At 38.1% G+C, this 26,902-nt stretch overlaps 2 protein-coding genes and 1 long non-coding RNA gene across 4 annotated transcripts in view; 1 reads left to right on the top strand and 2 right to left on the bottom strand.

Moving 5' to 3' along the window:
• The window catches only part of Invadolysin (invadolysin), an 85,382-nt gene that overhangs the window by 40,876 nt on the left and 17,604 nt on the right, over positions 1 to 26,902 (top strand). For both annotated transcript variants that reach the window (XM_064043264.1, XM_064043265.1), the window contains exons 2-4: positions 14,518 to 14,618; positions 15,636 to 15,666; positions 16,137 to 16,219. In XM_064043264.1, the coding sequence (XP_063899334.1) occupies positions 14,518 to 14,618; positions 15,636 to 15,666; positions 16,137 to 16,219 (215 nt within the window). The remainder of the gene's footprint in view (positions 1 to 14,517; positions 14,619 to 15,635; positions 15,667 to 16,136; positions 16,220 to 26,902) is intronic.
• Positions 1,898 to 6,437, bottom strand: LOC135119240 (uncharacterized). Its single transcript, XR_010278070.1, has 2 exons — positions 6,297 to 6,437; positions 1,898 to 3,471 (listed from the first exon to the last, which is right to left on the bottom strand). It is a non-coding gene; the product is annotated as an uncharacterized LOC135119240 (long non-coding RNA).
• On the bottom strand, positions 18,038 to 25,083 carry LOC110382961 (uncharacterized). Its single transcript, XM_064043431.1, has 7 exons — positions 24,933 to 25,083; positions 21,990 to 22,199; positions 21,050 to 21,196; positions 20,164 to 20,320; positions 19,376 to 19,627; positions 18,767 to 18,926; positions 18,038 to 18,243 (listed from the first exon to the last, which is right to left on the bottom strand). Exons 2-7 carry the CDS (start codon positions 22,194 to 22,196, stop codon positions 18,114 to 18,116), a joined length of 1,053 nt encoding a protein of 350 aa, XP_063899501.1. The 5' UTR covers positions 22,197 to 22,199; positions 24,933 to 25,083; the 3' UTR covers positions 18,038 to 18,113.

Raw genomic sequence — 26,902 nt, 5'->3', positions numbered from 1 at the left:
CACGGAGAAGGATTGAGCATTCATGACATACTTTGTAAGACTGGTTCAGAAAAAAAATACTCTAGAGCTCTTGTCTGCAGATCTATTAACTGTGTTTATTTTTTCACCGACTTAGCGAAAAGGTTAGTTCTGTTCAAAAAGTAGTTCACTCAGGTTTCGTTCGGAAACCTGGGAATCTAGCCATAATAGACTGTAACAAAAGGTTATCATTGTTGAATAGGTCAAATGTAGGTCATAGACACACCCATTGAACAATGAGTCTATGGTTTAAATAGGGCTATAGCAACTACACAGCAGTTCTATAGCTGGCTTTCTATAACCTATCTTGAGATTGAAATTTAACATAAAAATTTGATCTTTAATCGTAGATCAATTATTAGATAAGTTGTAGAAATCAACTTATAAAATTATAGCGAAGTATTTGAAGTCCCGTAAAACTATTTTGTGACTAGCTTCCGCCCGCGGCTTTGCTTGCGTAGAGTTCGGTCCTATGTTCTTTCTCAAGGTCAACTCTGTCCCTGTACCAAATTTTATTAAAATCAGTACAGTGGTTTAGACGTGAAAGCGTAACAGACAGAGTTACTTTCGCGTTTATAATATTAAGTAGGGAAGTATGGATAACATACCTACATAAAATAGTAGGGAAATACTGTTATCCCGTGCGAAGCCGGAGCGTGTTGTTAGTCTGTTATATGAAACCAATATGTACTTGCAAATATAATATAAAACATTCATCATCATTCTCCGAGCCTTTTCCCAATCATGTTGGGGTCGGCTTCCAGTCTAACCGGATTCAGCTGAGTACCAGTGCTTTACAAGAAGCGATTGCCTATCTGACCTCCTCAACCCAGTTACCCGGGCAACCCAATACCCCTTGGTTAGACTGGTGTCAGACTTACTGGCTTCTGACTACCCGTAACGACTGTCAAGGATGTTCAATGACAGCCGGGACCTACAGTTTAACGTGCCATCCGAAACACAGATAAAATACATACCTACATAATACCAAAGCCACAAAAATTGTTTAACCTTATAAATATTTTAATGTTGTTCGTTTGATGTTGTGTTTTTATGTTTTCGCCAAAGTTGTGTTTATTTAAGTAATTGAAAACGTGGCTTGGTTTCGATGTAAAGGTTTTTCTTCCTTATTTTGAAAAGATTCCTTTACAAATGTAAATATTAAGCCTGTGTGCAGAACTGCAGACTGCCGAATATTTAGTCGGCCCTTTTTTTTTTTTCCTACGTCAAAAATCATCAAATGACCCCTCCCGCTGTGGGTTAGCAGCGGTGAGGGAGTGTCAGACTCTTACTGACTAAAAACCGTCGAGTTCCGTCGTAGGCCTTTTATGTACCAGGGCCGCGGTATCTCTTTCGAACAACCCGCAGATTTAGTCGGCCCTTGGAGGGATTTTTTTTCCAATCAAAGTTTTTAGTCGGTCTCATTGTCCTCCGAGCCTTTTCCCAACTATGTTGGGGTCGGCTTCCAGTCTAACCGGATGTAGCTGGGTACCAGTGCTTTACAAGGAGCGACTGCCCTATCTGGCCTACTAAGCCCAGTTACCTGGGCAACCCAATACTCCTTGGTTAGACTGGTGTCTATGATAAACACCAGAGATTTTGTAGATTTTGTTTGTTTGTACCCTAAAGGCTCCGATATTACTGAACCGATTTCAAAAAATATTTCGCAGCTGTTTCTTCATCAAAAGTAAAAGTGATGAAGAAACTGGCCGTTAGACGCCAATCGCTGATAAAACGGTGAAGGAAAACATCTTGAGGAAACCTGGACTTATAAAGTCCGAAATCACCAACCCGCATGAACAAGCGTGGTGATTAATGCTCAATCCTTCTCCGTGTGAGAGGAGGCCGCAGCCCAGCAGTGGGACGATAAAAAAGGCTGTAACATTGTAAATATTTAATTATTTTCTAAATCCCCTCTAACGTTTTTCAAATACTTCTCCCGTTTCAAATTGGCGATTTTCAAAATCCTTTTCACTTGCGGGTCATTTTTCAGCGCCGTCCTAATTTCAGTTTCGTCAAAAAGAGTCAGGACAGTCGACGGCCTTTTAGTCGACGGCGTTTTAGTCGTCGTTAATTTAGTCGAAACAGTCGTAGTTTCGAAAGTAAATTCTGTAAAACTACACATTTTCTTCATCTCCTGTTTTGTAGAAAGCATGTTTAACATTTCATCAAAGTCTAAATAAGTTTTCTCCATAACATTCGCTTGCTTACGAAGCAAATCCATTATCTGCGATTTTTCAGCGGACGTTGGGTAGTTTTTGCGGTCCATATCAGTTTGTATTTCTTCGCCTTCCGTGTAATAATCATCAGTATAACCTCCTGTATACCTAGGTCTTATTTCATTGATGATATTATTCTTAGTTTTATATCTATTTGAATCTTGGTATTCATCAGGTTTATACCGTTTGTCAGCATTAAAATCAAACTCTGGTAACGTAAAATGCGTTTTGCGTCTCACCATTTTGAATTCATCGAAACTTTTTTTGACTAAATCATTGTTTATTCTCGTCTGTATCTGTGGGATTACGTTTCCACTATGGTTTTCTTCATTATCTGTATGTATAAGTGGGTTTCTTACACTTCCGTTTTTAGCATTCATGATTATAAATTTAAAAGCTTTCGGTCTGGAATCATTTAGGCTAGTATTAAAATTTTTAAGCGTATCAAAATTAGAGGCAAGATTATTTGTCTCAGTTTTATTAATATTAGTATTTTCTATATCTATATTCTGACCTGGGTGGTTTCTTTTCATATCGTTATGAATATTATCATTCTTTATATCATCGAAATTAGTGTTGAGAGTTTTTTGCTGACTAAGTATTTCATAGTTTTTGATATTCGTCCTCATAGTTTGAATAATTTTTGAAAGATCCTCATAGAATTTATCAGGTTTCTTTTCCTGTAACTGAGTTGAATGTTTATTATTATTTTCAGTAAAGTTATTCTTCTTTATTTTACTTTGAATGACATTCATTGCTTTTGGATTAGGATTATTGTTTTTAACAGTCATATTTCCCAACTTATCATCTGTTGTATCAATTTTCTTATGAATTGTGCTGTTTCCTGCTATAACTTTTTCTTTTAGCCTTAATATAGGTTCAACTTTTTTATTTTTCAATTCAAATTGTTTTATTAAATCGTCTGTAGCTATATGCTTACCAGGCATTTGAATAATTTTGGGAATGCTACTCAAATTATGGTTTTCAGCATTATTCCTTCGCATATCGTTTTTATTGATTATCCTAATGATTTTTGGAATACCAGATAAATAGTATCTGTCAACATAATTCGTTGGTTCTTTTGCCTTGTATGTCCTTGTTACTTCATTTATTTTGGATATAATTTCCTTATATCTACTACGTCTATCCCAATTAATTTTAGGTGTAGTTTTAAATTGAATTTCAAGGTTTTCTGTCGGAAATTTAAAACCTCTATGGCAGCTGCAGCAGAGATCTGAAAATAAAGGGGAAAATATTTTTTAGTTTCGTAGAAATGTAATTTTGAGTTTTTGGTGGTATTAAAACTAAACTTTTTGGTGTGGAGGGACTTTTGGGATTCTGTTAAGTCTATGTTTTTGAATTAATGGTTTAATAAATCCTTGATCATATACAGACTGTGTCGTACTCGTACGTAATCACATGTTAATTCCAATCTCTAATCGAAGAAAAATGGATGGATCGTTTGTTGCAATCCGCAGTTAATCTGCAGTGTGCTGAACCTAACATTACTTAACTTTTTACAGTTGAATAACGTGTGTTTGCATATTTTTAGCATCTTCAAAAGTCGTGGTGGCCTAGTGGGTTAAGGACCAACCTCTCAAGTATGAGGGTGCGAGTTCGATCCCAGGTCAGGCAAGTACCAATGCAACTTTTCTAAGTTTGTATGTACTTTCTAAGTATATCTTAGACACCATTGGCTGTGTTTCGGATGGCACGTTAAACTGTAGGTCCCGGTTGTCATTGAACATCCTTGGCAGTCGTTACGGGTAGTCAGAAGTCAGTAAGTCTGACACCAGTCTAACCAAGGGGTTTCGGGTTGCCCGGGTAACTGGGTTGAGGAGGTCAGATAGGCAGTCGCTTCTTGTAAAGCAGTGGTACTCAGCTGAACCCGGTTAGACTGGAAGCCGACCCCAACATGATTGGGAAAAAGGCTCGGAGGATGATAGATATTTTTAGCATCTTCCAACCTGAGTTAGGACATTTTTGTTTATTTCTAAAAACCAGTTCCGTGCAGAAAGACATATAGGCTAAGGTTTTGTTTTGTTTGAAGATCTTGGAGGTAAGATTCCACCGGTGTGGGGCACTATTACGCACAGAAATGTATCTTCTGGGACCCGATTCTACTAATTTTACTTAAGCGACATACGATTCACATCCGACTGAGATCCAATCACGACTCAATTACGATTGAAGCGTATGTGGCATTCCGCAATTTTTTCTTTTAAATAATAGTTATTTGTTATACAAGAGTGCAAAGTTGCGTTTTAACCGCGGGCTCAATTTTGATGACCGAGCAAGCGAAGGATTATAAAATTGAAACACGAGCGTAGCGAGTGTTTCAATAATTAGAATCCTGAGCGATAGCGAGGGAATCAAAAGAGCACAAGGTGAAAAATCTTTGCACTCGAGTGCAACACGTAACTTTTCATCCCACCTCATCGAGGAAATTTCTAAATGCAAAAAAACAAAATGGCGCGCACATATGAGTATCAAATTAAAAAGAAGTACCTATTAAAGTTCATTTATTTGAAAAGTCAGTTTAAAAATGAAACGAGGTTAAAAATCTATGTAAAAACAATAATAAAAATTACTTAATTAATTGAATCATTATTTTAAGCAGTATTTTATTTGTTTAATATGTATTTGTTTGAAAAGTCTTATCAAGATTGTCACAAATGGAGTATTGCACACGATGTTCTAAATTCAAATCACTTTGCCGCTCTAGAGCATAAAAACGGCTTTTGCGCTCAGATATCAAAGGGTAAAACTACTCTTTCCGAGATGGTGGGATGAAAACGTCTTTTTCCTTTTCTGTGATTCAATAATGAATCATATTGTCTGCAAATTGTTTACGATTGCAATGTGATTGTAGAGCAAACTACCGTATAACTGGGTTGAGGCGGTCAGATAGGGCAGTCGCTCCTTGTAAAGCACTGGTACTCAGCTGCGTCCAGTTAGACTGGAAGCCGACCCCAACATAGTTGGGAAAAGGCTCGGAAGATGATGTTACTTTAGGCTTTGTTGACAGTTTTTAAGTTCGTGAATAATTTTTGTGGAATCTCGCCATTACTGTGTGTCTTGGGACATACATATATGTTTATATTTTTAAACCTGTTTCGTGAAGATAAAATCATGACTAACGTTTCACTTGGAGAGGTTTTTTTGTAAAAGTAACGGTTGTCAGTTGTTTAGGACATACATTGACCTTTTGGGTTGACTTGACAGAGTACAGTGGCTTGCTTATATGGATAAATCTATTTAAGGTAATATTTTAAAGCTGAAGAGTTTCGTTAGAACACGCGATCTAAGGTAGTCAGAAGCCAGTAAGTCTGACACCAGTCTAACGCGGTGTCCTGCGTGAGCGACGAACGCGACGCGACGCGACGCTGCGAACGCGACGAACGCGATCAACTCAAAGGAATTCCCGACATGCGGCCTATGTGACAGTCTGCGGCGAGACGCGACGTAACGCGTACTTGTTTTGAGGGCGACCAGACGCGACACCGCGAACTATTCAGAAGCGTTGATTGTTGTGGGACAAAAAAAACATAAATATTAAAGAAATCGTTTATTAGTACAAACAAGTTGGAAGATTGTTGCTGTCTGTACTTTAAATATGAACTTTCAAGCAAAATTGTAACACAACTTCTCCATGATTTGAGAAGTAATGACCAAAATCACGTAGGACATCTGTCGCGTATAGCATCGCGTCGCATTACGTCGCGTCGTGTTGCGTCGCGTCGCGTCGCGTTCGTCGCTCACGCAGGACACCGCGTAATTAAGGGGTATTGGGTTGCCCGGGTAACTGGGTTGTGGCGGTCAGATAGGGCAGTCGCTCCTTGAAAGGCACTGGTACTCAGCTCCATCCGGTTAGACTGGAAGCCGACCCCAACATAGTTGGGAAAAAGGCTCGGAGGATGATAACATGATGATGACAATACTTCCTACTCAGTTGGCATACTGCGTTATAAATGTCACGACGAATTGACACTCCACGAAAACACAAAAATAATTAAATATTATAATAAAAAAATATCTATATATTTCAATATAACTTACGAAACAGCATATAAAAACAAACACAAATGTGAATGGAATACATGACGGAATTGTAATTGAAAACAGGCTGAGAATATAAAATAAAGATTTATGACTGAATCATATCGCTACGTACAGGTTTTTATTTGATTTTATTATTTTTGTATTGACGTCCATAATAGTCTATAGTCAGTAGAGTCAAGGATTGCGGATTAAATGTTTCGGAATAATAAAAAAAAAACTAAATTTACCTAGGTGGAGGAAAATTCGGGGCTACGGGATTGTTCGCGCGAGTTACGGCGGCGCTGGTACATAAAAGGCCTACGACGGAACACGACGGTTTTTAGTCAGTAAGAGTCTGACACTCCCTCACCGCTGCTAACCCACAGCGGGAGGGGTCATTTGATGACTTTTGATGTTATTAAAAAAAAGGGTGGGGTCCGACTAACTTGTTTGAGTAAGGAAAAGGAACATGGTCGGTTTTAGTCAGTAAGAGTCTGAGAACTCTCTCAAGCAGCACCCATTTCATGTCCTTTCTAGACTCGACCCTAATATCGAATTGAACCTGACACCACCTTTAGGCACATACAGTTTTTGGTCCTTCTACATTCCATTTGACATCAAATCTACTGCTTAATTAAAAAAAAAAACAACCAAACAATTGTGTAATAAGCCCACATGGAAATTAATCATGAAAATCGGCTCAAAAATTGAAAACACGAGGTAAAATACACAAATATTAACAATAGGGTACCGTATAAAAGAGTTTCAATAGGATTTTATTATTATAACTGGCCCACGATTTCGTCTACGACATTTGGAAGCTTCATCGCGCACCAGGATAAAAAGAAGCCCCAAGAATTCCTTGATGAATGGACTATCTTGTTCTTCCTCCTGCCCTGTTCCCAATTTTATTTGGGGTCAACGCAATATGTCTTCCTCTTCCATTTTTCCCTGTCACTCGTCATACTGACACTCACTCCCTTCCTATTCATGTCATCTTTCAGGCAATCCATCCATCTTTTCTTAGGTCTTCCTCTTCCTCTCCATCCATCTACATTCATACTTAGCACACACTTTGTTGCATGCGTATCATCCCTCTTCATAAATGGACTATCTAACACTGATATATTTTTCAAATGGGAACCGTAGTTCCTGAGTTTAGCGTCTTCAATGAATCAAGCAAACTCTTCAGTTTTATAATAATAATATGGACTGGATAACTACAACCAGACTAGTCTAACCAAGGGGTATTGGGTTGCACAGGTAACTGGGTTGAGGGGGTCAGGTCAGATAGGGCAGTCGCTCCTTGGAAAGCGCTGGTACTCAGCTGAATCCGGTTAGACTGGAAGTCGACCCCAACATAGTTGGGAAAAGGCTCGGGAGATGATGATGAACTGCAACATAAAATATATCAACGGATATATGTTTTCCATTTTGTTTGTTTATCAATCTGCTAAAGGTCATATCACACAAAAAAATATCAGTAGGCGTTTTTATATCCAATAGCTATGTTTGGAATCCTTTGTAACCCAATCTGACTCGCACTTGCCCATTTTTTTCAAGCACTTTATTAAAATATTACAAAATACCTAGTGAATTGAAAACAAATTACTTTTCATACCATTTTTGGTCTAAAAAATAAAGGGGATAAGTCATGGAGAACAAAATGAATAGCGGAGATGTCATAACGCAAAATCTCCTAAGAAAGTAGCGCGACAACATGCGGGGCGAGGGGACCGAGGTACATTACAAGTTCCACTATTACTCGCCTTTTATGGAACCCGCTTATTATTTTCAAAATAAAATCACCAATCAATCAAGACCAATCTTTGACAGATTGGTTTTGATTTCACAAGGAACCCAAACGCCTTGTTAGTTTTAGTAACTGATCACGCCTACTGTACGTTGCTTGACCTACAAGAAGGCGCCTGACCTACCTTCCTTATGGTATCTCCGCTATCGTTCCTTCCTCTATGGCAGTGGTTCCCAAACTTATTTTGTCTACTGCCCACTTTGAGAATAAATATTTTTTTAGCGCCCCCCCATTTTTTCACCTATTTAAAGACCACTATAACTTCAAATTCAGTTAATTAATTATTGTGACCTATATATGTTTATTAACGGAGAGTTCTAAACGAAACTTTTACTATAACCCGCAACTTAAACCTGAGGGCAGGTAGGTAACATACCGCGGCGCTTAGGTCTCAAGTTGACTCTTACAGTGGCGGCGTAGCATCGGGTGGCACCCGGGGCGGACTACCTATTGAGCACCCCCCAAAAAGCGACAAAATATAGTGCAATATGGTCATTCATGGTGCTTTTTGCCTGGTTTAACATAAAGAAACCGGAGACAGATCACTGCAAACTTTTGAAGCGCTAGCGAAGCGAGCCCGTAATTTTTGAGTTTTGGGACGTAATAGAACCCAAACATGTTTTATAAAAATTAAATTATAAATTTAAAAAAACCCCCGACCCAAAAAAAGTAAACCCTATAAAAAGCAAAAAATAACTTTTAACACTACGTAAACTAAATTTTGTCGTGTCGGGGGACCGCTCTAATTCATTACTTTAGATACGTGTTTTTTTTTTTTAACGAATGTTGTAATTAGGTAGGTATCATTTGATTTATGTAAGTATTTATGAAGGTAAAAAGCGGTCCCCCGACACGTCAAAATTTAGTTTACGTAGTGTTAAAAGTTATTTTTTGCTTTTTATAGGGTTTACTTTTTTTGGGTCGGGGGTTTTTTTAAATTTATAATTTAATTTTATTTCATGCTTTTTAAAGGAGCTCCTTAATTTTTCCTTCTTTAATTTAATTTATTTTATCTTAAGATGGGGTCGCTATATGCGATCTCGGCCAAAGGAAGCTGTTTAATAATCCTCATGACAAACTGGCTCGATTGGGAAACAATAAAGACCTTTGGACATTCTAGATTTTCAGCAAAAATATAAATCGGTTTATCCGTTTCATTCCGGTATTCCAGGGTTTCATCCGCCATATCCCATTTCCAGCATCAGGTTCTCGTCAATCAGAAACATGAAGAGAACTCGTCAAGACAAATTCAACGAGCCCAAACTCGATGGGTTTACTAAAAGGCAGTTCAGGGTTACGTCTCCTACCTTCGTGCCCTAACAGCAGACCAGCTCAGTGGTTCCAAAAGACATTAGTGTTTCAAATTTCAGATCCCACATATGCTTGCAAGTAAACTGAGCGTGTAACATTCCTATCACATCTAGCAAACGAGCTGATGACCTTGAAGACCTGAACCGATTTCCACCAAACATAGCTAAGAACACTCCCGACTGGCATACCTTTTAAACAAAAAAAACCGCATTACAATCGGATCATCCGTTTGGGAGCTACGATGCCACATACACACACACACACACACACACACACACACACAGACACGTCAAACTTATAACACCCCGTCGTTTTTGCGTCGGGGGTTAAAAACCAGTCACAAGTGAAAAAGCCGCGAGCGCAGCGAGCGCGAAATTTTTGAGTTTTGGAAGAGTAAAGTACCAAAACAAGTTAAAAAAAACCGCGCAAATTGTTTAGTTTTGGGGCACAAAAGTACCTCAACAAGTGTGAAAAAAAAAACACTGCAAAGAGAAGAAGCCGCGAGCGCAAATTTTTTGATTTTTGGGACGTAATGATACCTAAAGAAATTAGAAAATAGTCAATGTTAAGTGAAAGGCGCAAGTGCAGCGAGAGCAGAATTTTTTGACTGACTCAAAGGGCGCAGAAAAACCAGAAATGTTGAAAAAACTGTTTTTTTCCTTTATAACTTTGAGGAATTAATTTAAGTAAACCGGGAAAAAACATAAATAAACGAGAAAGAGAGGGGTGACAGCCGGACTGGCACCCCTCCAGTGCCGCCTCGACGTCCTGCCTTGTTTGCGCATGCACTGTTGTAGTTTTGTTTAAAATTTGAATAATGAAGTGAACCTAGGCTTTGCAGATTAGAATGGCACCCTCAGTGACTGGTCTCTTCTGCCCGTGCCATCCTGGTCGTACAACTTGAACCAGCCGATTTAACAAAAACTTGTTAAAACATGATAGATATCTACGAGTACTAATAACTATCAAAATTCGAAAGTGTGTCTGTTGCCTTTTTATTTGTTTGTTTGTGTCTACTTTAATTACGAAACGGAGCGACCGATTGACATTGACATGATTTTTATTTTTTCTATATTCAGTAAAATAGGACAGATATATGAACTACGTGGAGAGAAATATAGAACCGAGTCTGAGCAATCTTGTAATTCATATTAGTTGATGTTCACAAGTCGTTGTCTAAGAAGCCTGCTAGCTAAATAAAATTACGAATCACCCCCCAGGCCTCTACACAACGCCCCTATTTTCTTTCTGGGTCTCTTACCGCCCCCCTTGAGACCTGCAGCGCCCACAAGGGGGCGTTATCGCCCACTTTGGGAAACACTGCTCTATGGGATGAGTATAAATAAGCCTTATGTAGCCGGGGGCTATTTTCGTTAACAATGAGAACAAAAACAAAATTGCTTTTTTTTATTTGTTTTTTTCCTGAAATAGATGGTTGTGTGCGTTCTTTTCCATTATTAAAATACTAGCTGTTGCCCGCGTCTTCGTCTGCATTCGGTTCATCGTTCATTGCTCATCCCCCGTAGGTGATAGCGTGATAATATATAGCCTATGTGTTGAACCGGCCCCCAGGTAATAGTCATGCAAAATTTGATTTAAATCCATGCAGTACTTTTTGAGTTTTTCCGGGACAAACATACAGACAAACAGACATACAGACAAAAATTCTAAAAGCTACATATTTGGGTTCAGAATCGATTATGGATCACCCCCCAAGTATTCTTTAAAAAAAATATTCAAAGTACAGTTTTGACTTTTCTATCATTTTATTATATGTATAGATTGTTGATTTAGGCTGGTAACACAACAAAAATTTGCCCAACACACCAAGGGTTGCCGGCTATATTCTGACCGTATTTCAGTGCAGATGACATTCCTGTCAGTCAGTACAAAAAAAAAGCCATGAAAATTGACAGCTGTCAACTGCATAAAACACCCATAACTGTGTTGCGGTCGGATTGACAGTCACTCCATGTGACACACTGGTACTCAGCTGCATCTGGTTAGACTGAAAGCCGAAACTTTATATTAGATAAGGCATATTACCCCAGCAGGGCCAAGGACTGCCGGGGCTGCGGGATTGTTCGCGCGAGTTACCGCGGCGCTGGTACATAAAAGGCCTACCACGGAACACGACGGTTTTTAGTCAGTAAGAGTCTGACACTCCCTCACCGCTGCTAACCCACAGCGGGAGTGGTCATTTGATGATTTTTAACGTCATAAAAAAAATAAAAAAAAAATAGGTAAAGCATATTCACGCTATATTTGACATTTGATCTCATTCGCTATAACGACTAATATGAAGATGTAATGGATATGCATACGAACTAAATTGGTATTAATTAACACATTAGGTAATGAAGATGGATTATTATTAAGGTGTCTACACACCAAAGCCGCTGATGCCGGCGGCACAGCCCGGCGGCCCAACCCGCCGGCCGTATTTTGTACAATCATGCCGCCGGCTTTCATAGAGTATTTGACAATTACTAGAACACCACATGCCGCGGCTGTCGTGCCGCCGGGCTGTGCCGCCGGGTCAGCGGCTTTGGTGTGTAGACCCCTTTACGTCTGCATTCTGTATTCATTAAGAATTCAAACTCAGTGGTATAAAGTACTAGCTTCCGCCCGCGTAGAGTTTGGTTATATCGCGTTTCCAAGAGAATTCTTCAAAAGTCCGGGATAAAAACTATCCTATGTTCTTTCTCAAGGTCAACTCTATCTCTGTACCAAATTTTATTAAAATCTGTTAGCCTAGTGGGTAAAGAACTGACCTCTTAAGTATGAGTAAGACTTCGATTCCAGGTTAGGCAAGTATCAATGAAACTTTTCTAAGTTTGTATGTACTTCTTAAGTGTATCTTGGGCGCCTTTTTTTTTTTTTTAACGACGTAAAAAATCATCAAATGACCCCTCCCGCTGTGGGTTAGCAGCGGTGAGGGAGTGTCAGACTCTTACTGACTAAAAGCCGTCGTGTTTCGTCGTAGGCCTTCTTATGTGCTAGGGCCGCGGTACCTCTTTCGAACAACCCGCAGCTTTCGAACAACCCGCAGCTTTCGATTGGGTGCCTGTGACCATGTTTCGGGGGCACGATAAACTATAGGTCCTGGTTGTCATTGAACATCTTAGGCAGTCGTTACGGGTAGTTAGAAGCCAGTAAATCTGACAACCTGTCTTTCTTACTATTATTGGGTTTCCCGGGTTACTGCGTTGAGGAGTTCAGATAGACATTCGCTCCATATAAAACACTGTTTCTCAACTGCATCCGGTTAAACTGGAAGCCGACCCCAACATAGTTGAAAAAAAGCGAGGCAGATGATTCCGCATTGTTTAAGAATTTAAACTCAATTAGAATAAAGTTTTTGTTTTCAGCTATTTCCTAGTAATTGTTGAACAAAAAATAAAACTCCTCGTTTTTTGAAGTTGGTTAAAAAACAGGGAAATTAATTAAAAATTTAGCACAAGGCTATTCACTTTTATACGGATTATCGGCCACGGCAGTTGTTCTCATATAAGGAAATTGCGCAGGACATGTTATAGTGCACGAGCATTTGCTTGGACCCAGATGCACTTACTATTCCTTCACTCTCATAGCGCGATGGGACGATAATCCGACACCGTCGGAGAGAGATCAGGCACAGGACCGACATTAACGTGCTCTCCGATGCACGGGTGTTTCAATCACCAACTTCCACACAGTTGGGCCTGCTTTATGAAACTTTCTTAAACCCCTAAAGCGATTTTGCCCGGCTCAGGAATTAAACACGTGACCCCGGTACATAAAAGGCCTACGACGGAACACGACGGTTTTTAGTCAGTAAGAGTCTGACACTCCCTTACCGCTGCTAACCCACAGCTTGAGGGGTTATTTGATGATTTTTAACGTCGTTAAAAAAAGGGCTAATGCTCGACAGTTGAGGATAAAAAGCCCTACCTTTTTTATAAATCGGTTAAAAACACGTTAAAACAGGGAAATTCATTGAAAACGTAATGCAAGGCTGTTTCACTCGCAATACGGAAGACTTACTGAGCAGATTTATATCTCGGTCAGGGTTGCAACCTTAAGTAAACCATCAAGATATAGGTAATATGTGACGACTTTGCGGATATATTTAGCTTTCTTTCTTTGGTAACCTACGTGATTTAATATTTATTTACATAATGAACTAAATCTATTTATACACTTACGGCCAGTTTCTTTATCAAAAGTTAAAGTTAAAGTTATGGCTAAAGTAAAAGTAACGGTTAAATTCAATTTTTCTATGAATTTTTTCAGTTTAGCCTTGAAAAAACGAATTTGACTGTTACTTTTACTTTAGACATTACTTTAACTTTAACTTTTGATGAAGAAACTGGCCGTTAAACAAGAAACTTCTTACTTAACTTACTTACTTTACTTAGGTAAAGCTAATAGTGAGAGTCTTAGATTTGATGACTTTACTGATATATTAAGCAAGCTCACCTTCCTCTCTTTCTTTCTTAAATTATTTGGTGTACTACTCAAGTTGAATCTCGAGTAGGGCTGCCATCTCGAATTTCGTTAAACCCGGACAAACATTAAAAAAACCCGGACATTTGGCGTAAATCGCATTTTTTCCGCGAACGAGTACGATTTCCGGGTTTTCCCCGGACACTTCTTGAAACCCCGCCCGGACGGCCCCCGGACGGCCTCCAAACGAGGACAAATCCGGGGAAACCCGGACGGATGGCAGCCCTAATCTCGGGCAGTCTTTAACCGACTTCCTAAAAAAGGAGGACCTTTAGCAAGCCATCAAGAAGGTGTATTGGACGATTTTGCGGATATAGTGAGCATTTCTTCGTATCTTTCTTTCTTTAATTATTTGATGCCTTTACTTACAAGTTTGCTGGGGAGTTTGTTGCGCCACTTCTTCCCATCAAAAACACATAGGCAGTGGTGAAGAGTGGGCATTTTCGGGGCTGTCTTTTGTAAATTCCTGACGTTCAAAAAGTGCTGTCTTGCAGCCAAGTTTGAATAAATGATTTTTGATTTTGTGTCAAAATTATGGCAATTTTTTTTTATTAGAAACGTAGTAGCTGAAACCTATTTTTTTTATTATTATTATATCTACTAATGTTTTGTGTTTATTTGTTACAGGTAGTCCGAGGGGTTCATATAGAGCCTGCACATATAGTCAAGAAAAGAAGCATAGACCAGCCATTAAGAATTAGTATATTTTATGACCATTCCGTCTATAGGTAAGAAACTAAATCATTTCCTAAAGAGGTCACACATACACTCAAATAGACACTCACACTCAAACAGACACTCATTAACACACTCGCACATACACTCTAATACACACTCACACATAGACTCAGGTTTACATAAACGCTTTATAAAATTACTAGCCTATTGCCCGCGGTTTCACCCGGGTCCCGTGGGAACTACTGCCTGTACCCTGATAAAATATAGCCTATGTTACTCGGGAAGAGTGTAGCTTTCCAACAGTCAAAGAATTTTTCAAATCGGTTCAGTAGTTCCTTCCTTCCCGTTCCTTAGTACAAATAAAAAAATGGTTCTTCTTTATAATATTAATATACAGGCTGTGTCGTTCACAATCACATTAAATCCTAGCGCATATACTTTATGATATTCTATGGCGCATTGTTGTATCGAATGTTTTGATCAGTTGACAGCTGTCAGTTTTCAAGGGAGAATTTCAGTTGTTTGTAATGACTGACTTTTATATGGTGTTCTAATTTTCGCACATTTTTTCATTTAATGTGATTGTGAGCGACTCCCGGTATAGACAACTTATTAATTAACCTTTCAGATCTGAATACCAAATTAAAACATGTTAGAAATCCAATCACATAGATTTGTTTTGCTACATCTAGCCAGACAAAACATTAGCATAAATCCTACACTAGCAGAATACTTGATATTTGACATTTATTTGTATTCATACCATAAAGTTAGAATAATATATTAATTATCCTGTTTGTATGAGAAAATGTAAACGTCAATCTGCTTCTTATGTGTACTAAAATAATAAAGAGGAAATAATTTGTGTTTGTTTGCGAAGAGTCCAGAACAAACTGGATTAGAAAAATTCGTCACTGTTGGAAAGCTACACTCTTCCCGAGTAACATAGGCTATATTTTATCCCGGTACGGGCAGTAGTTCCCACCCGCGGGAAAACTGCTAGTGTATTTATAAATAGACATTTATACAAAGTTTGTTTTAATTTGTATTTGTTTTTTTCTTTCCAGGTTAGAACCAGAGAAGTTTGACATGATAAATGTAAGTTTTAAGTTTTTTTACCACCATTTTTTTCGTCTTGCTGCTCGTTTTAATGAATAATGAATTTAAAATGTAGTTTTTCCTTTAAAATAAAATAAATGTAGATAAATGTAATATTTTAACTTTATTTATCTGCTCTCTGAATTATTTCTGAAAAGACAAATTAATGATTTACAGCCTTACTTATAAACGTGAATTAAATATAAGTAATACTTAAGGGCCGTTTAAGAAAATTCTTACTTATAAACGTTGCTTAAGCATGTCTTAACTAACATGTAATCACTACTTAAGACTTTAAGTAGTGATTAGTTAAAATGTTGCTTAGAAGGTGATTAGAGATTTTATAAGTAAGGGGGTTTGTTTTTAGCGCAAGTTTTACAGAAACGTTTTGAAAGCCCACTTTATTTTTCATGAATTTTCTCCTCACACATCTTCTCTAAGTAAATATAAAAGTGATATTTTTGTTTCAGAATACAATACTGCCGGAAGCAGTCAAGTTTTGGGAACAAGCTTTAAAAGTCAGAAAAACTGGAGGCCCCATCAGATTAAATAGGTAAGGTTTTACTTCTAAAACTTCAATAATAATGGCTACCATTATCTTGTTCCTGCTTTTTCAGTTCGTTATTTGAGATATTTCATGCCCACATATTTTAAACTAGAAAGAAGAAAAGAAAATAATTTAATTGCGCAACCAAAGACGCTTACACAAACTTAAAATTAGACAGAAATAATAATAGAAGGGGAAAATATGCGTCTTAAAGCACGCAATACGGCCCTCGCTCAGCATAACGCTGCGACCCGGAACAAGACGGAGTCCCAGCGCTGGTTTTCAGCGACAGCCGGTGCTGAACTGTAACCTTATTTATGCTTCATAACGTATACAAACTTTCTTTTAAAAAAAACGACTACCTATGATAATTGTTTATCTAGGGATTCTGTATACTTAAATATTATGTTTTTTTTTCAACACATATACAGCCTTATTACAAAAACGCAAACACCTGTTGAACACTTGTCTAAAAAAAAGTGTGGCTGCAAAACTGACCTTATTTTAACGTCATAATCTGTACTTTATTAGACAAGTGTTCAACAGACGTTTAATTTTTTTTGTGGTACGACCCATATAGTTTTGCTTTCCACTGGTGTTTTTAAAACTTATTTCAGGTTAAAGAAAACGAATGAATAAATTCTATAATACATAAGTTTATTTTTTGATAGAAGGTATTTCTTTAATATGTCACACATGGTAGAGTTAGCCACATAAACTAGTTATCTATGGAAAACCGAAAAAAGATCGTTTGTCTATCATGTTACTCTCATAGGAGTAAGATAAATATGAAAATTCTCAGAAATACAAAATATTGCAATTAGGTAATGTAGTATTGGACATAATTTTGCATCTATAGCATATCAGAGGTAAATCAGTCTGTGAAGAAAATAAAATAGTTATACATATAATATGCACCTTTGAATAAAAACTTATACATATGTTGTGTAATTTAAAGTAGCTTTATATATTGTATGATTATATATTAACTTACTTGAGTTCACTAATATAAATGAAAATATTAAATATACATTTCATTTTACATTTTAAAATTGTAAATGACATAAGTACACTTTTATTATTATCAAAAACTTAAGCTTTAGCCGATTGTATAATAAAAGTCTGAAAACTATATTTGTTCTTAAAAAAAAATATATTCTTTTGAGATTGAGACGAGACTTTTAATAAATATTGCAAAAAATGCAGGAAATATTTTTATATTTACTTCAATTTCTTATTAAAAACATAACCTATATACAGGAGCAAAAATTTAAACACTGGAGGATTTATTTTGGCACAAAAATATAATATTTTAGGTGCAACCGGCCATGAATTGTAACTTAGGAAATAAATGAACACATTTTAAACAAATGATTAATGGATTTACAATATTTTATGAAATTACATTTTATGACTTAAAATTAACAAAAAATTGTAAAATTTTACATTTTTACACAGGTAGACATTAATCAGGTATATTATTTGTATAAGTATGTATATTCCTAAAACTAATACAGGATCACTCATAAAAAATCTCTTTCTCTTAAACATAAGTGCTTCAAATTGAGTCACTTGAATTAAATGTCAACTTAAAGAATTTTACAAAAAAAATGGTTTTTATTTAACAAAAAAAAATAATAAAAAAAATGTTATACACATAAGTCAATTCGGAACGATTTTGTTTTCAAATCTGCCAGCCTCTTGGGTACGTTCCGCGATGAAGAGGATATTTTTTATGTATGATGTGTTTCTTCAAACCGAGCAAAAATCGAATGTGTCCAATTTTTTTTTACTTTAGTAAAAATAATATAGGTGATATAGGTGACTGACCCAATTTTCAGCTCTCAAGTGTAACATTAAAATAAAACATATTAATATAATATTAACTGTCATAAATCGGTTAAGTAACATAGTTAACTTTTTCCCCAACAATAGGAGTTTCGTATCCGATGAGCTTGTTACAATTTGGACAATAATGATTCTTATATTTGAAGAAGTCTAGGCAGTACACGCAAATCAGGAAAGGGAAGCTGAAACAAAAAGAAAGAATTATAAAATAAATTCAATTATAAATGGCAAAGTCAAAAACGTTTGTCCTAATTACGTTGATAAATCAGCACTATTCGAACGTCAAAACAAAAGACAGCCCCAAAACGCCCACCCTTCACCACTTCCTACATGTTTTTGCTGGGAAGAAGAAGTGGCGCAACAAACTCCCCAGCAACACATGTCTGTCTGTTAGGTATCGAAATTGGTTCAACCGTTTAAAAGCTACGTTATAGGTATAACGGTCAAACTTAAAACAACCTTTTTTTCAGCGTCCGATGTAAAGTCCCCGAAAAAATATATGTACTGCAAAAAATCGTGGTGTATATTTTGTTCTTATGTTTATCATTCCCTTATTTTTGAGAACTTCTCCGGATAAATTAGCCTCTTAGGTGGCTAAAATCAAAGAAATTTGCAAATCGGTCCAATGCTACCGGATTTTAGCGGCTTCAAGCAAACAAAACGAACTCTTCAGCTTTATAATATTAGTACAGAAACTATACTTACAACAAAAAGAATATAATACACGCGATCATGTGTGTCAATGCGCCGTTTTCTCTCACAACCAGGGTATAGACTCGGGAGCCGCAGTGATGACAGATCAGGTACTTTCTGTCATAGTTCTGTGCACCAACTGGACTGCTGGCTATCACTGGGCTTGGTGGTTCTGGAACATGTTGTAAATAGCATTAGAATTTAGGCCTATGTATGTAAAAGTTAGGTAATTTACGATATGTCTATTTGGATTTCGAGCTTTTTAATGTACGTTCGTATGTCACCAGACTGCATCCATGAATCGTGCGGGATTGATAAAAGGTTGTTATGTATTTATGTTACAAAAAAACTGCTTAGCTTGCATACAATAAACGAGATTTTTTTGCTTGAATGATGTTGGTACGCAACCCTTGCAGCGTAAGTCCGACTCACAAATGATGAATGCCTTCTAAGGATGGCAGGGCCAAGGCCTGCCGGGGCTGCGGGATTGTTCGAAAGAGTTACCGCGGCCCTGCAATGGCACATAAAAGGCCTTGCCCGCGTTGCTCGAGATATGGTTGACGCCCTGCCGCAATCCGAACGGACAAGATTCACAATCAAAAATTCATAAAAATCACTTACTTGGCAATATAACCTGAGTCCTCGGCCCCTGAGGAGTTTCAACCCTCAAAGGCTCAACAATAGGAGTCTCTCTCGGAGTCGCAACTTGTGGAGACATCTCAGTATACGCTGGAGGAGGTTCAGGGAACTCTGATATAGGTATAGGAGACAGAGGAAACCCGTCAGCTCCATCGCCCCCGTAGACTTGACTCTCTTTCGACATGAAGCTGGGCAGACCAGGGGTTTGGCGTGAGGTCCCTGGTTGGGGTGTGCCTGTAAATGAAATGGTTGGTGTTTGGGAACTGGTTAGGCTATATAAGGCTATATATATGGCCGTTGATTGGTTTTGAGTCTGGACAATTCAAAAGTGTGATCATGGAAATTGGTTTTCTCAAAGTTATACGTTGATGGATTTTTCTAAAAAATTAACCGCGCAATTTGAAATAATTCCTATGTTAGTTTGTGGCGTAATAACAGCCACATCCGTTGATTGATTATAAAATTATGCAACGGTCGGCGCAGTTGATCCGTGGTGGACGAGTTTCCCAACTGTCATCTTCGGCATTTGTGGTGGTTAGACAGAAGCTAAAATATCTAAATACTACTCTTCGAAGTTTAGAATGAAGTCTTACAGAATCACACCGCAGGGGATATCAGATTGCCCGTGTAACTAGTTTGTGGAGGTCAGATAGGCAGTTGCTCCACTTGGCACACTGCATAGTTGGGAAAAGACTATGCAGCTGAAATACAGTTCCCTGAATAGCTGTCCTTCTTTCTTCCTTCGTACAAAATACTAAACATATACTTACTAGAGCCAGCCCCAACTAAGTTCAAGGTATCAGGCCTGATAGCTGGTCTGGCTGGTGGGTGATACGAGGATTCAGAGTCTGAAGACATTATAGACCTTGTGTCATCTTTAGGTACATCTATGCGCCGGTTCTCGAAGGGATCGTACATTATTGTATCCTAGAATCAAAGGTTGCAATATTAGTATTCATATAAAGCCGTGGTGGTCTAGTGGGTAAAGAACCAACCTTTCGAGTATGAGGATGTGAGTTCGATTCCAGGTCAGGCAAGTACCAATGCAACTTTTCTAAGTTTGTATGTACTTTCTAAGTATATTAGACGCCAATGGCTGATAAAAAGTTGAAGGAAAACATCTTGAGGAAATCGCCAACCCGCATTGAGCAGGCGTGGTGGTTAATGCTCAATCCTTCTCCGTGTGAGAGGAGACCGCAGCCCAGCAGTGGGACGATAAAAAAAAAAGTGTAACAGTATAAAGAGGCCTGAAAGACATGCTGCGCCGATCCTAGGGGAATGATTGTATCTATCTATATATCTATACTAATAATATAAAGCTAAAGAGTTTCGTTTGTTGGAACTCGCTTATCTCAAGAATTACTTGACCGATTAGAAAAATTATTTCAGTGTCAGATAGCCCACTTATCAAAGAAGGTCATCAAGGGTAAAACCGATAGCAGTAGCTAGATAATAAACAGTGTTGTAGGCCTGAATTGCAATATTGTAGTGTCTTTCATCATCATCATCAGCCTATCGCAGTCCACTGCTGGACATAAGCCTCTCCAAGTTGCACGCCACTGAGATTGATTTTCGGCTTCTTGCATCCAGCTCCTGCCAGCCGTCTTGCGCAAGTCATCACTCCACCGTGCCTGAGGGAGGAGGTAGTGTCTTTACCTGAACAAATTCCGGTTCTACATCTCCAGGACTCTCAATGCTCCTGGAGACCTCGCTGCCAGCCTCTGGTAGATCGATGTAGACCACTGGGTTGACGTCTGGGTCTTGCTTCGGAGGTACCGTCTCGTCTGTTCGAGAGGGGGCTGCCTGAAACCGTGAGACCACTGGTTTCATTAGTATTTTGTAGTTTATTATCTTTATATTCTTAGTAGCTGTTCCCTGTGGTTCATTAAAAGTCATGCATTCATTTGCATTTCATAATAGGTGTTGAAGAGGCTTAAAGCAAAATTCAATAGGTACAATTACGGACTCTGCTAGGGCATAGCAAAAGAAGGCTGTCCCCTGTTAGGGTACAGTAAAAGAAGTCATTACAGTAAATCATAGGTTTTACCGACGTCCCAGGAGAAACACTTTCCCGAACCGGGTAAAAAAGCCCATGTCCTTTTTCAGGGTCAGGACTATCTGTGTACCTTTCACATAAATTGGTTGAAACTACAGACAAACAGACAGATAGCCAGAATTTCTTATAAGGGAGAGGTCAGGTGGGTTTCCATGCTCTCAGACTCACAGACACAAGGTACATTTTACATAAATCACCAGCTTCTAGACTCTGGGCTGCTTTTGCACATATAGATTTACGTTTCAACCGGGAGTATACCCCTTTTTTTTAATGACGTCAAAAATCATCAAATGACCCCTCTCGCTGTGGGTTAGCAGCGGCGAGAGTGTCAGACTCTTACTGACTAAAAACTGTCGTATTCCGTCGTGGGCCTTCTATGTACCAGGGCCGCTGTATCTGTTTCGAACAACAAGCGGCCTTTTTTTATAATTAGACAGAGGGACGATGAGCCACCCAAACTCACTGCCCACAGACCCACGCGGGAGTATACCCCTAGCAGTCGCCCTAAACCAATGAAGCAGCTTAGTCTTAACAACATACCTGTGAACTATTAACCGTCCTACTAGCGCTACTGGCAGCACCAACGACCGCCGAACCTCCTTGCATGGGTCTTCTCGGCAGGTTGGCCCATCTTGACGCAGTCTCGGCATCTATAGTCGGCACATCTGTGACCATGGGGTTGACGTATGGATAGCCTTGGTAGCCAGCATATCCATAGCGGCCTTGGCCTTGGCTTGAGGATTGCATTTTCTGGAAAGGGTAGAAAGGCGTGTTATAGAATAGAAGAACATTGAATTGTGTTTTGCAAATATGGGTGTATAAAGGTCTCAGGTTAGTATCAAGATGTGTGAAATAATGTGTGCGCCGGTCTATTGATGATACAACGATACATTATAGCAAGCTTTGTTGAAGAAAACATACTTCTACTGTATCAGAGAACAAAATAGATAATCTTGAAAGAGGATTTTGATGAAACATGTCTATTAACACTGCAGGAACACAAGATTTCATCTTAAACAAGAGCTATGTGCTACAGACAGATACACGTAGCGGTCATTTTATCTGTTAAGAAGCTAAGTTGCTACATAATAGCTGTTAAAGCTTATAACTCCTCTTTTTGCGGTGGGAGTTGTAAAGAGAAACAAGTTTAGCTTTTGAGACTCTTAAAAAAAAAGCTTGCTTATCTAAGGGACCCCCAAAATGGATTGTTTTATTGTACCTATAATTTTTGGCGCATTCCATTTTCTTTTCGTATTTTTAGCGTTATTACATTATTAAATAAAAAGCTTTCACTTCAAACGTTTCAAAGAGGTTCGTAACTCGCTTTTCAAGGAAGTTTATTATTTGATTATACATAAATAGATTTCTAGTAGTTCTATGCCAGTGCCAAAATTTTCAAGTGTTTCAATCAGTTCATCTGCAGTAGTACTGTGTTCCAATTCAAGTTTTGACTAAATTCATTTTATTTATAGAGCACTTTGGGTTCCACGTTTTTAAACTTATCTATATTCTTTTCTAAAGATTCATTTACTACATCATCATCTCCCGAGGCTTTCCCTATTATGTTCGGGTCAGCTTCCAGTTTTAAAAGGATGCAGTTGAGTACCACTGTACCACAAAGAGCTACTGCCTCTCTGACTTTCTTGACCCAGTTAACCTACTCCTCGGTATCACTGGTTGTCAGACTTCCTGGCTTCTATCTATCCGTAACGACTGCCAAAGATGTTCAAATGAGAGTCGCGACCTACCAATTTATCGTGCCTTCCGAAACACCAAGGAACTTGTCATGACAAGATGGTACCCATATAACGACTGCCGAAGACATTCAAATGATAGCCGGGACTTACTAACGTGCCTTCCGAAACACGGAGGAACTTGTCATGACAAGATAGTACCTTCGGGACCTACCAATTTATCGTGCCTCCCGATACACGGAGGAACTTGTCATGACATGATTGTCACCGCACCAAGCATTGCTTAACCTTATGGTCGATCGATCATAAGTAGCCACAACCCAAGCTAAATTGTAACAACGAACTTTAAATACTTATTGATAATAGTAAAACAAGTACAGATAAAACAAAAATCTACATTGTTTATGTGGGTACGTTATCTGAAATTATCGAATGATTTTATTAAGCGTTTTGTACACAGTCAATAAATTAGTCTTTGTAAGATTCTACGCAGTTATAATTTTGTGGTAAAGAAGATTTTTAACACGCTTTTATTAGGATTAAGTCGTGGTGGCCTAGTGGGTAAAGAACCAACCTCTCGATGAGGGTGTGGGTTCGATTCCAGGTCAGGCAAGTACCAATGCAAATTTTTCTAAGTTTGTATGTACTTTCTAAGTATATCTTGGACACCATTGGCTGATAAAAAGGTGAAGGAAAACATCTTGAGGAAACCTGGACTTATAGTCTGCAATCACCAACCCGCATTGAGCAAGCGTGGTGATTAATGCTCAATCCTTCTCCGTGTGAGAGGAGGCCGCAGCCCAGCAGTGGGACGATACAAAGGCTGTAACACCTTTTATTAGGTCGACTTGTATGTAACTATGTAATGGAATCTAAGGTAACTGAAACCATCTTCCAAGGACAGTAGCGTCATGAAAATTGGCAGCTGTATGTAGTTCTGATGACAATACAATAATAAGGTACTGTCGAACTGATCTGATGATGGAGCCGGAAGATATGAACTGGAACTTCATGATGGAACATCGTGTCATTGCTGTGTTTGAACTTTTTTGTTAGTAACGATATTTACGTGCATTTATAAAAACGTGTTTTCTATATGTTCTATACAATGAACTTATTTAAGTAAACGAAGCTTTAATTAGTTCTTTTTTTTAATCTTCTAAAAAGAAGAAAAACCGAAAACCCGACTGCATCTAAATATATAGAAACGACAGCACTATCGCAGTTAGAGGGCCCTCGTTACTCGTAACTAGAATGCCAAGTATTCCTAGAACTAACTACAGCAAAAATACTGAAGTTGCTGTTCCCTTTGATTCACGAAATTTTTGTCTTTCAATTTTGTAGACTCAATTTGAGTTTTCCGAAAACATCTTTGTCTTTCACAAACAATAATTGAAACAAAGTCTAACGTAACGTTTTTGTTTTTATACATTGTATTTACAAAGTTTTAAGTCGTAGAAAAACATTTGAATTCAAAATTCTAGAACGGCCATGTTTTTTCGTCATGCTTAAAAAAAAAGTTATAAACAAATTGTCTGTTCTGTCAATTCCGTATCGATTTACGCAGTTTCTTAACTTTTTTGCGACGTTTTTATCAAAAGAAAGTGAAATAAACTATTTTGATGATAAATTAGGAATGTTTTTAATAGTAATTTGTGACTTTACACCGTGTTTACAACGTTCAACAATTGTATCTTCGACTTTGCAACGAAACGTCACATTACAAAAAAACGTTTTACACGCAACATTTAGTAAAAAAAATCCTCAAAATTAAAATAAATAGACACACCTGTGATCCTTAATTTTAGTAGCAATCCTCAAACACACAAAAAACACGTTATTTTCACTATTTTCGACACGATTTTTCACAGTTGACTATTTCGGCGTCGCCATATTGTAGAGAATGAATATCAGAGAATCGTTATCTATTGTCAGATAAGATTAATACAAATGAAAATGTACGTGTACTGCAAAATAACATTATTTGTATTCTTATACTAGTTTTGATATGTGGTTTTGTTTGCTTAAAAGGAATTGATTTACAAATTCAATGGTTAAAAACACAAAACATATATTTTTGAAGATTTAATTACAAAGATACATCCTTGAACATCCTTGGCAGTCGTTACGGGTAGTCGGAAGCCAGTAAGTCTGACACCAATCTAACCAATAAGTGGGTTGAGGAGGTCAGATAGGCAATCGCTTCTTGTAAAGCACTGGTACTCAGCTGAATCCGGTTAGACTGGAAGCCGACACCAGCATAGTTGGGAAAAAGGCTCGGAGGAGGGATGAATTACAAAGATACAGTTTTGAGACATTTATCTTTCCTTCTCTTTTCACAAATATTTATTTTGTCTATTACAATGTTTCTTGCCAAACATTACCACATACAATGATGTCCTACCAGTGGGTTGTCGGCCAGCTGCTGTTCTCATATAAGTGCACTCACTATTCCTTCACTCTCATAGCGCGATGGGACGGCAATTAGACACCACCGGAGAAATAACGATAGTTCTAGGTTAACGGGAAATGCTCTATAGGTTTGGACATACAGACAAACAACAATGTGATCTTTGTACTTATGTATCTATTTCTTCCTTTCAAGGTGCGGAACCCTTACAACAAACCGTAGTTCAAAATTATGAGGTTGCTAGGGAACCTTACACCGAGTACATACCCTTGGCCGATTTTTTGGGTTCCATACCCTAAGGGTAAAACGCGACCCTATTGTTTTCGCTCCTCTGTCCTTCCGTCCGTCCGTCTATCCGTCCGTCCGTCTATCCGTCCGTCCGTCTGTCACCAGGCTGTATCTCATGAATCGTGATAGTTACAGAGTTGAAATTTTCACAGATGATGTATTTCTGTTGCCGCTATAACAACAAATACTGAAAACTAGAATAAAATAAATATTTTGGGTGGCTCCCGTACAACAAACGTGATTTTTTGCTCATTTTAAATAATGGTACGGAACCCTTCTTGCGCGAGTTCAACTCGCACTTAGCCGGTTTTTACCCAACTGCTAAGAAGGGTTACCTATGGTTTCCATTTCATTTATTAATTTGTTTCATTAGAAACATTTGTGGGCGTCAACATACAATCTCGCTTCAATAAATCTATAATATCTTTGAGTAGAGTCTATTTAAATGCCTTATCTTTGTCGACTTCTCTGACTTTCGCCCTATCAGTCTATCAGTCTATCAGTGATTTGACGTCATAAATAGACCAAGTATTTTGACGTTTCCGAATTCCAACAAACTTCTGTCTGTCTGTCGTTAATTCACTGTACTTGTTCGGTTTTCAGTATGAAGAACAAAATGATTAGCGGAGATGTCATTAAAAAAAACTAGTTCAGTAAAAAATCTAGTTTTCAGTATTTGTTGTTATAGCGGCAACAGAAATACATCATCTGTGAAAATTTCAACTTTCTAACTATCACGGTTCATGAAATACAGCCTGTGACAGATGGATGTACGGACGGGCGGACGGACAGAGGAGCGAAAACAATAGGGTCCCGTTTTACCCTTTGGGTACGGAACCCTAAAAAAGCTACACAACTGACGAAGCCGACCCCAAGATGGTTTGGCAAAGACCTGTACATATTTTGACGTAACGCAAAAAGTTCCAAGTACATCTGAACCTTATTAAAGTATTTACCATCCGCCATAGTATTCAGGAAATCATAAAAATGTTCTCGACCTCATAAACATAATCAGTTCTATGATAATATATTATTCAGTATTTAGAATTCAGATAAATACG

This window comes from Helicoverpa armigera, chromosome 31 (genome assembly GCF_030705265.1).
Source record: "Helicoverpa armigera isolate CAAS_96S chromosome 31, ASM3070526v1, whole genome shotgun sequence".
NCBI classification, from domain to species: domain Eukaryota; kingdom Metazoa; phylum Arthropoda; class Insecta; order Lepidoptera; family Noctuidae; genus Helicoverpa; species Helicoverpa armigera.
This window is presented reverse-complemented; position numbering and strand designations above follow the sequence as displayed.